Source organism: Parus major, chromosome 11 (genome assembly GCF_001522545.3).
Source record: "Parus major isolate Abel chromosome 11, Parus_major1.1, whole genome shotgun sequence".
In the NCBI taxonomy this organism is placed as follows: domain Eukaryota; kingdom Metazoa; phylum Chordata; class Aves; order Passeriformes; family Paridae; genus Parus; species Parus major.
Genome location: NC_031780.1, coordinates 6,068,155 through 6,083,853, shown reverse-complemented (window position 1 = coordinate 6,083,853; position 15,699 = coordinate 6,068,155). Strand labels below are relative to the sequence as shown.

Genomic DNA, 15,699 nt, shown 5'->3' with positions numbered 1-15,699 from the left:
GTTTTATTCTTGTCTCTTGTAACTTTTTTCCTAATGACTCTTTGAGCAACCTGGTCTAGTGGAAGGTGTCATGTCAGGGGATTGGAACTGGGTGATCTTTAAGGTCCCTTCCAACCCAAACCTTTCTTTGTTTCTGGGATTATATTTTTAGATGGAAAGCTAGCTTGAAATAGTATAAAAAGGATTATTACAAAGCTTGTGCAAGTTGGATTGCAGCATTATCACTGAGGTTTTGAAACTCTAAAAGTCTGATTACAACTAAAAATTGTTAGTACACGTTAGCAAAAAATGACACATTCTACTAAAACATGTTCTTAACAAACCAAGGAGATGTAAAGCAGCCTTCTTTTTTCCTCTTAGCTACTAGAACAGATTTAGTAACTATACTCTTTCATTCTTTCTTTAAAAATTGATTTAAGTCACACTGACAACTGATTGCCATCTCCTTAAAGGTAGTCACTACTTGAGTATCAGGTGTATGAAATTGGGGGAAAGGGCTTAAAGCTTAAACTCTGCTTTGAGCTCAGCTTTCAGAATTGGGCTCTTGAATGCAGCTTTTGAAATGCTTGTATATTTAGTGAGCTCCATTGCCAGTATTAAATGTTGTGGTTAATTGCAGTGAGGGTTTGTATATAGACACAAACATACCTGAACATTATGAAACTGTGGAAGGTAGCACTTCAATAATGAGAGTCTTGATCATTTCCTTAATATTAATCATCACAGTAACAGGTAGATTATTAGGTTTGGTTCACACATGGTGGTGCTTTTTGTGATAAGTACAAATTATGTGGCTCTGCAATTTATCTTGTGCCTTTCTCTGTATCACCTGCAACCTCCTTGTGAAGTCTCTCTCATATGGAGCATTATTTGAACACTTTACATCTGTGAGTAATGTAGAATGGCTACTGCTCTTAGATCCTTCTGTTCCCAGTAGAGTAGAAACTGTTCTGAGTCCTTTACTGGAAAATACACCAAGGTTTTAGTGCTTAGGGATGTGGGATTAGCAGTTTTAATTCTGGGACCAGTAGTGTCCAAGATCAGATAATGTTAAGGTGGAAATAGACTTTAAACTGTTGAAAGGTTGGGATTCTTTGTTTTCAGCAAGCATACAGTGCTTACATTAATTCAGAAAGAGCCCATGACCATTTATTTTTGCCATCACTTTATTGTACTGCTCTTGGTAGCTTTTTACTTTTTTTCTTTTCATCAAAGTAGAATAAAAATAAGTGAACCTGTCCATTACCAATACAAAGCATGTGGCCAGGCTGCTGTGCTGTGACTGTGCTTTTGTACTTTATATTGGCAGAAGGCAATGAAAGTTTGTTTTGTGGGAGAATTCCTGATTTCTGAGCTGTCCTTTCTGTGTGTAGCAGTGTTCGAGCACTTCCTATGTTGGTATTGTTCTGAATCTTTCTTGTAGTTAAAAAACAGAATCTACCTTGGGAGCCTTAATAGAGCCAAGTGTGGGTAACCTTTGTTGCATTTCTTAGGCACTTAAGTAATCACTAATTGAGTAATGGCTGTTTAAACTACTACTTGTAAGAGAAGAAAAATTAAACTTTTAAAACTTAGCTAAATTTTGTGTGAAGACTCTTTAGGATCTCTAATAGATGCTGGCTACTTTTCACACTATGCCCTAAATCTGTGGGCAGTGGAGAGATCAGAAAAGTAGGATTGAAAAGAATATTTTTATTTTTTTAAGGAATCAAAAATTGACTGCTCTGTACCTGCAGAGAAGAGAATTTTTTGAATATAGGGAGCTATTGTAGTTCAGAATTTACTGAGGTTATTTGTGGGTAACAGCATTTTTTCTGAGGCTTCATCAGCTTTCAAAAAGAAGGTAACATTTGCTGAATCCTAATTAGACCAGTGAATGGTCTCATTTAAGTCAAACTGTGATCATATGGGAGGAATTAAACAGACCCTTCACATATCACTGAGTACTTGGTTTTATTAGTATTAGTCTGACTGTCTTAAATATGTTCATTGTCTTTTGCTGTACTGCCTGGAGTTTGGTGGTCTAAGCCCACAGATGTTTGTCCGTTGGAAATGACTTATTCAGCTCTATTTTTGAGCTAGATTGCAGGTTTTCCTTGAAAAATGTGCACATTTTTCTTTGAAAGCACTGTTTATTTTCTGATTTCTCTCTCCTGTTTCCACATGAAATAAAGGTTTTGCAACTGGCAGGGCTTCCACAAAGGAACTGCTCAGGATAGTCTTTGTTTCAGATTCACTTCATGATTTCTTACATGGTTTTGGAATTTCTCCTATGCTGGAACACCTGAACTTTGTCAGCCTTGAAAAAGTCAGCTTTCTTTTGTATGTTTTGGGAAGAGGAAACCTCTGAGAGAAAATACATCTGTCTGCTATTGGTCCCTATTGTTAATTTTCTCAATTCTATTCATATGATGATTTTAAGATTTCTTATTGTAAACTTCTTTTTTATATGGCTTATTATGATGAATAAAGAGCAAGGTGTTTGCTTTCTAGTATTTATTACTGCATCTTGTTTCTTACAAGAGCAGAAAAAGGGATATGAGCTGGAGCAACAAACAGACAGTGCCTCTTGAATTGTCTTTTCCCCAGTTTGGTGAAAAGAGTTTGTTGTCTGAATCAAAATAATGTTCATAAATGTGTGAAATCCTGTGGATTAATAAAACTTCTGCCTGCTTTTATGAGGAGTTCATGGTTCTGATGTAGCTCAGTGGTGCACAGAGAAGGGGGTGCTGGGGCTTTGCTCAGGGGGTGCATCTCATGTTCTCAGTACAGAGCAGAACGTGTGGTGAAGGAACTGCTAGAGCCTTTGCATGGCTGGAGGATTCCATGCTGGAACTCAGAAATGCTCCACAGTTTCACGTGTGGAGAACTGGAGTGGTGCTTGTTTATGGAGCTTCGGATTCAAAGCTTATTGTGAGGCAGACAGAAAGATCAGCAATCTCTAACCTTGTTTTTTTTTTCTTGGCCAAGTCCTAGCTGTCCCTGAGAGTGTTTTCATGGGATACTTTTGAATTTATTAGGCTTTTAAAAGCATGGAAGAGCTGTTCCTTGATGTATATTTTGATTTTTTGTGAATCTTAGGCTCCGTGTATCATGAATTATCTTGCACTGCCTGAGCAACACTACCATGAAAAGGTTGGTGTCTGTGTAGAAGTTTAGTTGTTTGCTTCTTACTTAAGCTTACATTTAGCTGTTTTTTTCCAGTCATTTCCTTTGTGGAATTCCAAACCTTTGTAGCATGCATGAATTTTGTTGTACCAGTTCCTTGAGGGAATTGGATTATGGTGTTTTTCCAGGAGAGCCTGGGTCTTGCAGAAGTGTATTTTTGGCCTGGGTAGAGTATTGGGGTAACTGATGTAGAAAAGCACAATTTCTGGAGGGGAATGTGCCTCTGGGGTGGAACTTATAGCTCCTTTTATGTAGTTTGTAGCCGTCAGTCAGGGATTTGTACTGATGTCATTTGAACAACTAAAAATGCACTAAAAGCTATTATTTTCAAAATTAAATTAATAGAAGAGGGCTCTCTTTAAGTTACAGAACTTTATTCTTAAAATTTATGGCAGGTGAGTGAGTTTTCCATGAGTGCCATCACTCTGTTTTAACTCTGGCTTAATATTGTGGAATATTAATATTGCTCTGCTTTACATAAGGCTCCAACTGCTTACTTGTAACATACTGTAAATATTAAGAGGTCCCCTTGGACTTCCTGTAATTTATTTTTCTTATGGAGTAAGCTGAAAATGGTGTCAGATGTTCGTACTGCTTTTTCATGTCCATTTTGATGAATCTATTTATTACTTGTGTAATGAGCAGTACACATGGTTGGTTAGCCAAGTTATTGAACTTCATCAACCTTGGCTGAAATTCACAATGCATGTGAAACTTGTTGTAACATGTAGGAAATTACATCTGGGCTAAAAGGTTCAATAATGATTACTGCTTGTAAAGGAATATTTTCACAAAGGATGGGATCGAGCTGTGGGCCTGTGTTGTAGTTTTGGGTATTCCTATTACAGAGGAAAAACATATTTGTAAAACAGGAAGCCTTCCTAGGTGGTACTTATTTCTTCTCTTCTCTCTAAGAGCTGGAAACACTTTGCAACTTGATTGCTTTTCTGTCTTTTGAAATATTTAATTTTACAAAGGTTTATCTCACTTTATGCATATTTCATAGTCCAGAGCTGAAAAGACTTTTTGCATGATTCAGTTTGTCTTGCTGCAACACCGAGATTACTCTTTGCATCATTTTGTGTCTTCATGTTTTGAAAACTCATTGTGCTTCAAGAATTGTTTGGATACACACATGTACATTTGTATTATTTTGGAATGCTTGCTAGATGCTGGAGAGGGAAAATGCTAAATGCATTTTATTTTCTAATGACAGGATCTTCTGAGACATGTAGGGACTCCTCTAGATACTGACAACTCTAGTTACAGCCTGTAGATGTACATTAATGTGATGTTTTTGTCTTACTAGAAGATTTTTAGTGACTGCATCTATGCTAAGTAGATCCAGAAGAAGGAAGGATTTCAGTATCACGTGTCCCTTTTATGCTTCTTATGCTTGGTTATGTCAAGGTGTTACAAAGTCTTGAAACTCAAGTCTGAACCAGTAAATCCCTACCAAGAAGGAAGTAAAAGGAGACAGGTAAAAACCTGGGAAGATAAAGATCAAAATCCTGACCTGATAAAAAGGAGTTTTTATCTTCAGAATTTGTGATGCCAGAATTTTGTCTGAATTAGAGAATAAGAATAGTACAGTGAGAAAGCAACTGATCTTACACTCATCCTAAAGCCTACAATACACAGAGTTTTTTTAAAGACAGTGTGTGATTTATGAAAATAAATTTGTCAAGTGTTCTCAAGAGAAGACCATCAAAATCAAAAGTACCTTTGTCTTCCTTTTTTATTATTATTTAATGGTATTTGCAGTTTTTAGGTCACACATTAAACTCTTAATGCCTTTCTCTTGTTTCTATTTTTCTTCTGTGAAGGGGAATTTTTTTTCTTCTCCTTTTCCATTTATTCTGTTTCCTTGTCATTTTAATATGTGAGATCTCTGTAGCTTTGTGTTCTGCTCCATAACTTCAGTATCTTTGTTCCTGTAACATCCAGCTGGTTTTGATTTCTTGCTGTACTTCCACATTGTAGATTTCAGTACTTTATCTGTTGCTTCAGAAAACTCCCTACAGTCTGTCTTCAAATCTGAATAGTTTCATAGTAATATGCTTTGTTTCCTCTCCTTCAATTAATGATAGTTACCTTAGTCACCGTGCCTAAGTTCCTATTCATAGCTAATATTTTTCTGTTAAAAATACTGGTGAAATTAGGTTTTCTGATTGTTGTTATACTTTCTTGGTAGAAATAATAAATGTGAGAAAGGAATTGTCGAAGTTCAGTTCTGGATGTATTTACTGGAATCTTGTTCATGCACTGTGACTCAAGGTTCCAAACAATGAGTGTTTAGAAATTTTTCATATTTTTCCCAGGTTATGTTATCTTTGCAAAAAGTATGTTTGGCTGTGTCCTCATTATTTATTCTTCATCCAGGCAGCTTTAACACAATACATTCTCTAATTTCCTTTATTTTTTACATGAAAATAAAAATCATAAAACTTGTGGGTCATTTTCCTCTTGCAGTGATTAGTCAGAATGCTGCCTTTGTGCAAAAAATTACAGTTTTAAATCTGTGAGATTTGCTAATTCTCCTATATCACAGCCAAATTGAAGGAAACACTCTCACATCATGTATTCAGAGATTCAGGAACTTGGGAGATTCTGGTCATGTTCCTCTCCTGCCCCTGGCAAACATGAGCAGCATGTCTTGCTTCTGTACATTTGTACATTGTAGACATTGATTGTGCTACTTAAGATTTTGAGAAATGTGTTATTAACCTTATTTGACTTATGGAACAATGTATGTAAGCAGTAAATTACCTACATTTACAGATTATGTCCGTGTCCATATTCCAGTTTAAAGTGGGAGTTGGATTGTTCTGTCACAAGATAAAATATATATCTCTTGGAATGCTATTCTGATTCTTCAGCAGAAGGAGTAATTAAGATATATTAAGAGTAGGAAATGCAGCAACTAAAAGAGAAAGCTTTTTTTAAGACAGCCTTATTTGTTTGGGTCTATGTCCAGCTGTGAGCAGATGCTGAGGGGTATAGACTTACTCTTGCTAAATATTTTTAATTCTGAAGGTAAAATTGGATTATTTTGTGCCTTGGTAAGCAAAGAGGAGTGTATAAAAATGTGCATGATCTATTTGGCAGCACACTTTTGGCACTGTGAGTGAGTGAAGATTGTGGTCTGTGAGAAGGTGTCTCACTGTGTCTGTGTCTGAATTGGATCTGTGGTCCAGGGAATAGAGCCTGAGACTTCTTGTTTCTGTTCTTTGCATCTGGCAGTTTAAACACTCATCTCTGGCAAAATAAAAAGTTGTGTGTCTAGAATGTAAGGCAGAGAGGCTTCATAATAGAATAGAGGAAAAAACTTGGTATGGCGTGTGTAACTGTTGTTGATCCTTTGCTTTAGAGGATGGTTGTCGCTGAGCTCTTGGGTGGGCTGCTGGTCTTCCATTTAAGAAGACATTTAAGACTTTAAATGTCTTCTAAAAAGCTACAAATTAATTTTGGTGTGGGAAGGTGCATGGCATGTTTTTGTGCACTTTTTAGATGTGTGGCAAAGAGGTTTTTTTTTCTTTTTTTTTTTTGCCCATGGCCTTACATTGTAATTGACTTCTAATTCTTGCTTGTTTTCCATTCTCCTTGCTTTGGTGTACAGACACTTTTTGTTAATACTGTTCTTATTCTTCATCTTTTGTTTCAGAACTCCATCTCCTGCCTTACTTTGTATGTCGGAACCACATGATGGATCATTTGAGTTACATAACAGCTTCCCACCTCCCTCTTCCCTTCGTAGTTTAAAGCACACCCAAAGGTTTGCCAGTTTTGAACTAGAGAGCAATGAACTGCATCTTTCCCGTACTCAGGTCTTTCTTCAGCATCCTCAAATGACTCTTTTATTAAACTTGTCCTATGCTGCCAAACTAAACAAATTGTCTTATCTCGTATGGCCCAAAGACAGAGGTGGGTGGAGACTGCCAGAAATCAGGTCGTGCTGTTTTAATTTTCAGTCTGTGCCTTTCCCTGATACAAAATGTGAGCTCCTTAGAACAGGACCTGGCTCTGTATGTTTGATTCCCTGAGATATCTCTTTTTTTTTGTAAGCTGAACTGTGAGCTTTCTAGCACAGAACCTTGTTTTATTATTTATCTGTAAAATATTTAGTGTGCGTTTTAAAATCTTTCACTGTTTGTATAACTGATATAAATAAATACATAGCTTGTTTTAAGAAAAAAAGTGGTCCAGCTTATGTTGTAGCACTTTCTCTGTATCTTTACATAACACTGAGCATTTCTCATGGAATGACTTTGAGATTAAAGCTGGGAGGATCTAGCACTTTAGCTGACAGCACAGTATGTCTTTTAATTATTCTGCCTTGGATGAAGTATTTCTCTTTATTGAATTTACTTCTTTTATTAACATTGCACTGTTGTACTTGCCAAAAGGAGATTCAAAACATGCAGCTAATTTTTTTTATTATGTTTAATTAGGGCTCAGCTCAGCAGTACAGAAACCTATGATAGTGTTGGCTAACAGAGGAACAGAAGTGTACTTGAAAAGAAACTAGACAATTTCTGGCTTTTTTTTCTCCATTTTTGCTTTGGTGGGAAAAGCTAATTGTGTTGCTAAAATCTACTGCTGATGCAAAGAGCAGCTTTAGAAAAAAAAGTGTTTGCCAATCCCATTTTTCTAAACTTGAAACTTTTTTAAAAAAAGTATCTGACAAAAAAAAAAGATTCCCAAGAGAGACAGTCAAAGATGAGTTTTATATTCCCTGGGATTTTTTCTGGTCACTTGAGTAAGCTTGTCTAAGAAGGTGTGTTAAATGTAGCAGCAGAAATGGAGGAAAAAAAGCCCCAGAGTTTTGGAAAGGGGTGGGGAGAAGCAAAAACCCCACCCCTCAAAGCAGCTTTTAGAATCCAGGGGATGCTGAATGTCTGATCAGCCTTAGGAATGCTGTGAAGGCTGGCATTTTTCCAGAACAAAAACCCTCCAAGGGTGTGTGGATTAGACAGAAACTGAAGTCCCTTTGCTGTTGGCCTTTGCTGCTGCTGGTGATGGGTAAATCCTCACAATTAGTGTGTGGGACTGGTGTAAGTTTTGTGGCCACCACCTCTCTTCAGCTCACCTCAGCTTTGCTGTTAAATAATTATGAAGCTACAGCAGCGTGCACAAAAATGTTATTTATTTCCTTAATAATGTATTCAAGCACTGGTATTTATAAATAGGCTGGCTTTATTTAAGCAAATAAACAAAAGAACTGATCACTTATTATCCCACAGCTGCTAAACCTTCAGGAATAATTACTGCTGAGATGTGGAATGCCCTAAATGTCACAGCAAATTTGACTGCTCAGACCTGATCTAGATTTCATCAAGATACTGGTTTGATGTTGTCTTATGTTATGGGCAGATCTGTTGTTTTCTGCTACTCCAGATTTCAGTTAAATGTTTAATTTGGAAGTGTTTATTTTGCAGTAAAAATAGAAGCAGTGTGTTAACATAACTGTAGTCTGACAAAATATTTTTTTATCCCTTATGAATATAAGCATTTGTAATTCTGAATAATTTAGGGTTTTTACTAAAATAAAGAATACGAGTCACACTAAGATAAGTTCTGCTTGTTTTGAGACAAAGTGGTATTTCAGGTTTCTTTTAAAATGTGTGTAACTATTTGACTTGACTTGTAATAATACATTTAAAAACACTTTCAGGTGCAAAGGCTGTTTTTGTTTAGGAAATGTAAAGTTTTTTGTTATTTCATATTTAGATGCCTGTCTGCCTTCATGATATGTTATCGGTTACAATGGAAAAAAATTGTATGCAAAAAGAAAAATAAAATCTTTAATAAACTCTCCTTAAACATTAAATGATAAAGCTAAATACTAAATTTTGATTTTTTTTTTTAAATACAGTAATTGATTTGTGTTAGGAAAATTGTGTGCCTTGCCTGCAGGAAGCCACAATGTCATTTTTAAAGACAAGCAAGCGAAAACATGGATTTATTAAATGCTTGAAGAAACACTGAGAATAAAAAGGTTCAAACAGAAAAGTCCCTAGTTCCAGAGGGGTTGCTAAGATATGAATAGCTGTGTTAATTTCTGTCAGGTTTTTTAGTTTTGGTAAAATGCTTTGGTCACAGGACTTACACAACACACTTTAAAAATATGTGGTAAAAATTGGTTTGGGATTTGGTGGGGGCATGATTCTGTAATAGATAAAGAAGTGCAAGATGAAGATGAAACATGAAGGCTGAGAGGGTTTTTTTCTGCCCACTTTTAAAAGAGTGTATATTTAATCTAAACAGAGCTCTGGCTTTGGTTGAAATGGAAGATGCAAGTCTGAACTCTTTGGCTGTGATTTTTGATCACTGATGTACATCTAAAGCAAGGAATAGATATGAAAGATAGAATTGGGATTTGACAGAAAATTCACTTCTCATCTCTGATTCTCCTTCTCTTCCCTTCAGTTTAATCCCTGGCCACTGTTCCTCTATCCAGGCACGTTACAGGACCTGTTTGCATTTAGGTGACTTGGGAAGTGGGGAGGAAAATGTCTCTATTGGGATGATCTCTGCAGTTTAGTATAACATTTCAATTTTGATTTTGTCTCCCTTTATGTTTCCATTAGGCTGCTTTAAGACAATCTGACTTAGCTGAAAATAGCATTTACTGTGAGTAGTTTCTCCATGGATTTTAGGGGCAGACATTTATTGGTTGGTTGGAATTGCCTTGACACAAGCAAAGCAAGATCTTATCTTGGGACATGAGAGGTAGCTTGGCTCTGGATTTAATGTGCTGCATTCTCACTCCATGGCTCATTCCAGGCTGCAATTGGCTGTTATTCCAACGTTTATGCTGGAAAGTAGCACCCCTACACCGTGAAGGATGAGAAATAGACATTACAAACAAGCAACAGTTATTTATAATATATCCCATTAATTTAAGGGTGTTTTAAAATTTTTAGTGTTGTACTCCCTTCAAGGAAACAAAATATTTTGGGTTTTTGTGAGTGACAACAGCAGTGCACTTGCTGTTAAGAATAACTTGGCCTTGTCCAGAGCAGTGTATTGCAAAAAAGTGTAAGGAGTGCATAGTTTTGATTAGATGGAAAACAGAACCAATGCATTACTCATCCTGTTTCATTTGGGTTGGCTTTTTCTGTGCTTTGTGACTCCAAGAAAAACACATTTGTCCAATTTGCACACAAAGGAAGGGGCAGGATGTATCTTTCATATAACATCACACTTTGCAATGAAAAATATCAGTATGTGTCATTGCCATGTGCCTGCAAACACGTGGGAACAGAGGCAGCATTAGTATTCCATGGGAATTGCTTATTTTAAATTGAGTCTCTTAAAATATCTTAATGCTTTGGTTGCTTGAAATCTTGCATTTGGAGCAAGTTGAGTAATGCGTCTCTTAAGATTTTATCCTAAATATCTGTACTGAAGCAGAGTGGATGGGGCCAAGCAATCCTGATATGGAATGTGTGGTGCTTTTTTGGCTCTGAAAGGTGTGAGTTTATCAATGATGTGATGCTCTGCATGTGCCTGTGCAAGCTCTTTTGGATGTTGCACTCTGGACCCACCAGCACTGGCAGCAGTGATGCTGGTTGCAGAAGATTCTTCTTTGAATCACACCTCAGTGTTGCAGTATTTCAACCTGAAAAGAATTCTTTATCACTTCATCTGTAGCACATTTGAATCTTCTTTACTCCTGTTCTGAGGAGGTGTTGAATGAGATGAACTGGTTCTCTCTGACCGCTGTTTAGGTCTTCCGAGTTTGAAGAAATCTAAGTGATTTCTAGGGCACAAGCATCTTTTTTGTTTCTATGTATTCTCCTGAGTCCCCAGAATCAGAACACAGTCTGCTGAGGTGCAGAAGTTGGGATGAGAGTCTATTCTGATTTTTAAAGATGGTTTGTTGTAAGCAAACCCTGTAGGCTTTCACACTGAGAACTAAGCTTTCAAAGAAAGATGACATCATTGTGTTTCAAACATGTTGCAAAAGACAGCTCCAAGGAAGGTATCCTGGATTATTTGGGCAAAGGTAGAGAAGCTGAAGAAAACTTGCTTTTTTCTAAATGTTTTTTAATTTTTCTTGAGTATTCAAACCTCCTTATATTTGAAATAAAGGAATGTTTTAAAACATGTAAAGGCCTGGTACAAATTCTCTTTACAAAATGTCCCCCAGTGATTGATGGAGTGTATGCTGTCTGTTTAAACAAGAAATCACTGAAATACTTTTCCACTCAGTGAATCCCTTGCTGTGTTTTATAGAGGAGGTTGCACCATTGGGCAGAGCCCTGCTCTCTTCTGGTGCATGTTGACACAGCGTAGCTGGCATTAATTGAGCGATGCTAACTGCTTCTTAATTGACACCACTGGCTGAAAATCTGCACCAAAATTCAGTGGCAGAAGTCGACTTCAGATAGCCAGGAATGTGAGAGTATTGAACAATCACTGTAGAAGATGAAGAATGAAATTGAGTGCTAATTCTGAGTCTTTATGAACGAATGCTGTAAGAAAGGGCTGAAGGGTTTTAAATGTCTCTAGCAAATCCCATGTGCTTGTAGCTCTCTTGTTAGTTCTGCTCCCAGTCCTTTAGGTTAGCTGGTGATGTAGAACGGTGCCATAATGTTTATCCCCATGTATGTCTTATTCTTAAAGAGGATTTTCACTTCTGAGTGTCGGATTAGAGCTCGTTCAGCCACAGCACCAGCAGCAAGAGTCGTTGATCTCAGCACAAACTTGAGATTTCCAGGGCACTTGCTTGAAATTAGTTTTATAAAACATTTGCTCAAAATAGTTTATTTAAATACTCCACACAATGCAGTGATTACTTTTCTGAAGTGGATGTTATTTAAGTATGTTATTCTCCTGTCACATTTGGGGGAAGAGTTTCTTTTATTCCTTGTAATTGGTTGTCCTTGACACCCAAGTCTGTAATTCTGTGCTGTTTTTCTAGTGTAGTTTTCTCTACTTTTAAAACCCCCACAACTAGTATATAACTTGTATATATAGTATATAAGATTGCTCTGGTTCCTTAATTGTGCATGTCCCTTACATAGTTATTTAGGCTTCTCTTTCTGTGTTAACCCTGCTGTGACTTTTTTCAAGGGTTTTACTCTTCAGGTGTTTATGATCTTTGTGGTTTAACTTTGGTGTATGAAACCACATTCAGTGTGGATTGTGATTTATAGAGAGGTTAAGATTTTTATTTATAGAGTTTAAATAGTTTTGTACTTAATCTGTGTTAGAGTGAGGTTTAAAAATTTACTGTATATTGAAAATATATCTGCATTTTGCTGAAGAACAAATGCTGTTTACAGTTTAACACAATGAATCTGACAGGAAATATTTTTCACCCTGCTAGAAGCTTTTCCCCACCTGTCAAAACTTTTTGATACTGGGGGAGGAAAGAAGCATTAATTGTTGCAGAAGAACCAGGAGCTAAAGCTGTAAAAAGATTTGGATACTGAGGTGCTTCCAAGCTCCTCCTTCAGGTGCTCCAGTTAGAAGCTGTATGTGTATCTAACTGTACTTCTGTGCAGGAGTGTTTGTCAATTAGTTTAAAATATGTCTGATGGGGAGACATGGCAGCACTTCACCTGTTGCAGCATTCAAATGGAGGTTTTTTTAGCTCATGATTTCACATGAAGATCAGAACACATCTGCCTAAGGGTGAAGAATCACTCTTGGAAGCTCAGAGAAGAGCAAGGACATCCTAAAGAGAAGTGCTTAACACTGATCTCCAAGTTTGCAGGGAAGAGTTGAGATAGCATAAAATGAACTAAACTCACAGCATGGAACTTGCTAGGTTTATAATGAGTATCAAGTTATTAACTATAGGGAAGAATGGCATGGAATTTATTATTTTGTGGTTTATTATCTTGCACAGTGTGACATGGGGTAGAGTTAGCAAAACATCATCATGCTTTGCTAATTAATCTGGCCACCAGCTCTCAGTCTTTGTTTAACAATAGCAAAACTGTTCCCAGGCATTGCAACTAATTTTTAATAATACGGTCAGCGAGTCAAAATAAGTATTCTTGTGCAAAACAAGAAGCATAACAGCTAGCTAATGGTACATCTTATATTAGTTACATGAAAAATTCTAGTTAAATATGCTTAAAGTGGAATTAGGAACAGGGGAAATCTTTGCATATGCTGTAGCTGAATTCATGTGCATGCAATGAATTATCCAGGTAATTAAAGTTGCTTGGTGCAGTGAATGGCTTTAAAGGAGATACAGGAAAATTGCTTGGACTTAAATACCGTAAGTATGTAATTGCAGAAAATTGTATAAATTTGTCTTGGTGTCTGTTGTTTCTCTAATGAAAGTTATGTTTTGTGCTGTAACTGGATTTTGTTGCTCCAGGGTGTTTTGGAAGTGAGACAGCCCATCTTCATAGGCTTTTTGGTAAACAGTTTTTAACAGGAAATCATGAACATGCTTTAAATGTCATAAAGCTAAAACAAATGCCTCTTCTCTTTGAATTCTCCACATACTCAAATTGTCGGGCATTTTAGTTTGATTCCTGCTTTCATAGTTTAGGCTTTTCTAATTGAACTCATTAAGCTGTGTTATGCCTCTTTCAGCTAGAAGGCAATTCCTGTCATTGGCACAGGTCTCCATGGAGATGGAGACCCAGTGGTAGAAACCCAGGTTCTGGCTTAGTTCTCTGCTCTTCATGGGCTCTTCATGCTCTCTCCAAAATCCTCATCTCCTGTTGTAAATTCTCACAGATTTTTTTCCAATTAAATAAAGTGTACTTTGGACCAACTTCTATGCAGCTTTTCATTAATGCATTGAAGAGTCAAACAACATTTTGTTCCCACTGACACAGGTGGTCCTCAGATTGATGACTCTGAGGCCAAGTGTACACCTAAAGAGCTCTGAGCTCAGTTTTGGATACTCTGTCACTTCCAGTGTGAAGTTGTCATGCACAGTGGCTCTGCAGTCTCTCTGGGTGGCACATTATTCACAAACAAGGAAGGGTCACATCCAATCCTACTCTTCTGAAAGGTGAGAACACTGGTGGGCAGAGAAGTTGAGTCTGTTTTTTGAAGGCGCCAGACCTGTTTTGCACAACACATAAACAATTATTTTCTGAAAGACCTGACTAAATTAAGGTGTCTTTGTTTCTTCAAGTGTGCTCTTAAAAGCTGTGTCCAGGTGACTGTCAGGTCCCCAGACTGCAGGTACCCTAACTGAAATCAAATGTGTGGCTCATGTTTTCAGGTAATTTTATAGCTCTGTGTTGCTGCTGAGATCTCTTTCTGACTAGGACAATGTTTTATCCTAGGTTTTGAAACTGCCAAGTCCCTTGCCCTGCATGGGGCGTGTGTCATCCTGGCCTGCAGGAGCGTGGCGCGAGGCAACGACGCCGTGCAGCGCATCCTGGGGGAATGGGTGAGTGGATGCACGGTGCCCAACACGCACCTGAGAGTCCTCTGTGCAGTGCCAGCAGTTAGACAGAGCACTGCCATGCCTGGATCTAAGGAAAAAGTCATTTGTTTCATTTGGTAACACCCTGCTCAGTTGCTGGTGCATGGGTGATAGAGGTTTTTCATGCCTTACAAGGCATGTATGTGCTGTTATCTGTGTTATTTATGGATGCTTTGTAAGGGGAAAAAAAAATGTTTGGAAGAACTGCTGAGGCTTGGTTCACAGAAAAGGACACTCCAGAACCAGAGTGAATAACTGTCCAAAGGAGGATGGACATAGTCCTCCAAAACAGCCACTGTCTTGCCCAGAGTTGTTCTAGAGTGAGATTTCAGAGGGTCATTTTTATACTTCCCGAACACAAGAATGTTTCTCCTTTTCTCTCTGAGTCCCATAGGCTCTGCAGCCCTGCTGCCAGGCTGTCTCAGTGTTTTTTCCTTTTAGCTTTTTCCCACTTTCTGTCATTTTCCTCCCATTTTTGTCACACAAACATGAGCTTTTCAGTCCCATCTCTTGCCTTGTTGCTCTGACTCCTAACTTGCCCTAATCCTCATTTTTTAAAAAATGATCTTCTGAGGCCCTTATTAAAATATATTCAGCTGTCCTAATTTATTCCTTTCACAATTATTTGCTAGCAAGGATTGTAAGCTGTTTTTGTTTGAGATTGCTGGGACTGCTGATTTCTAGGAGAGAATGTGGTGACATCTCTACCCTTAAATCAGTAAAAGACCAATGGATCAGATTCTTGGACTTTTATTTCTTTATAGCTAAAATTACTGATGAGTGTTTTGCTTTTATTTACTGAGCTCTCAAAGTATTTCAGCTGCTCCCAGATGACATGGGAGAGCACTCAGTAGTATTAATATTTACACATAAGTAGTCTAAAGATAATTATAATATTTATTAATGCAAAATAAATGGTGCTTATTTACATGTATTTCCAGATAAGTGATGCTTTCAATATTGCTAAGTTTTGTAACCACAAGTTTCCTGAAGAATCAGTCTTTGGATTTAGGACTTTTTCTCTTGCCCAGATCATATGAATGATTTATAGTAAAGTGTTGGTTGGGAAGAATGTGCTTCTTGCTGCTTTCATCCCAATAAAACTCTCTGTTATTGAT

The 15,699-nt window shown here is 37.4% G+C and overlaps 1 protein-coding gene across 1 annotated transcript in view; it reads left to right on the top strand.

Moving 5' to 3' along the window:
* Positions 1-15,699, top strand: part of WWOX (WW domain containing oxidoreductase) — a 473,213-nt gene that overhangs the window by 8,591 nt on the left and 448,923 nt on the right. Inside the window, exon 5 of the mRNA XM_015639852.2 lies at positions 14,439-14,545. Coding sequence (XP_015495338.1) covers positions 14,439-14,545 — 107 coding nt within the window. The remainder of the gene's footprint in view (positions 1-14,438; positions 14,546-15,699) is intronic.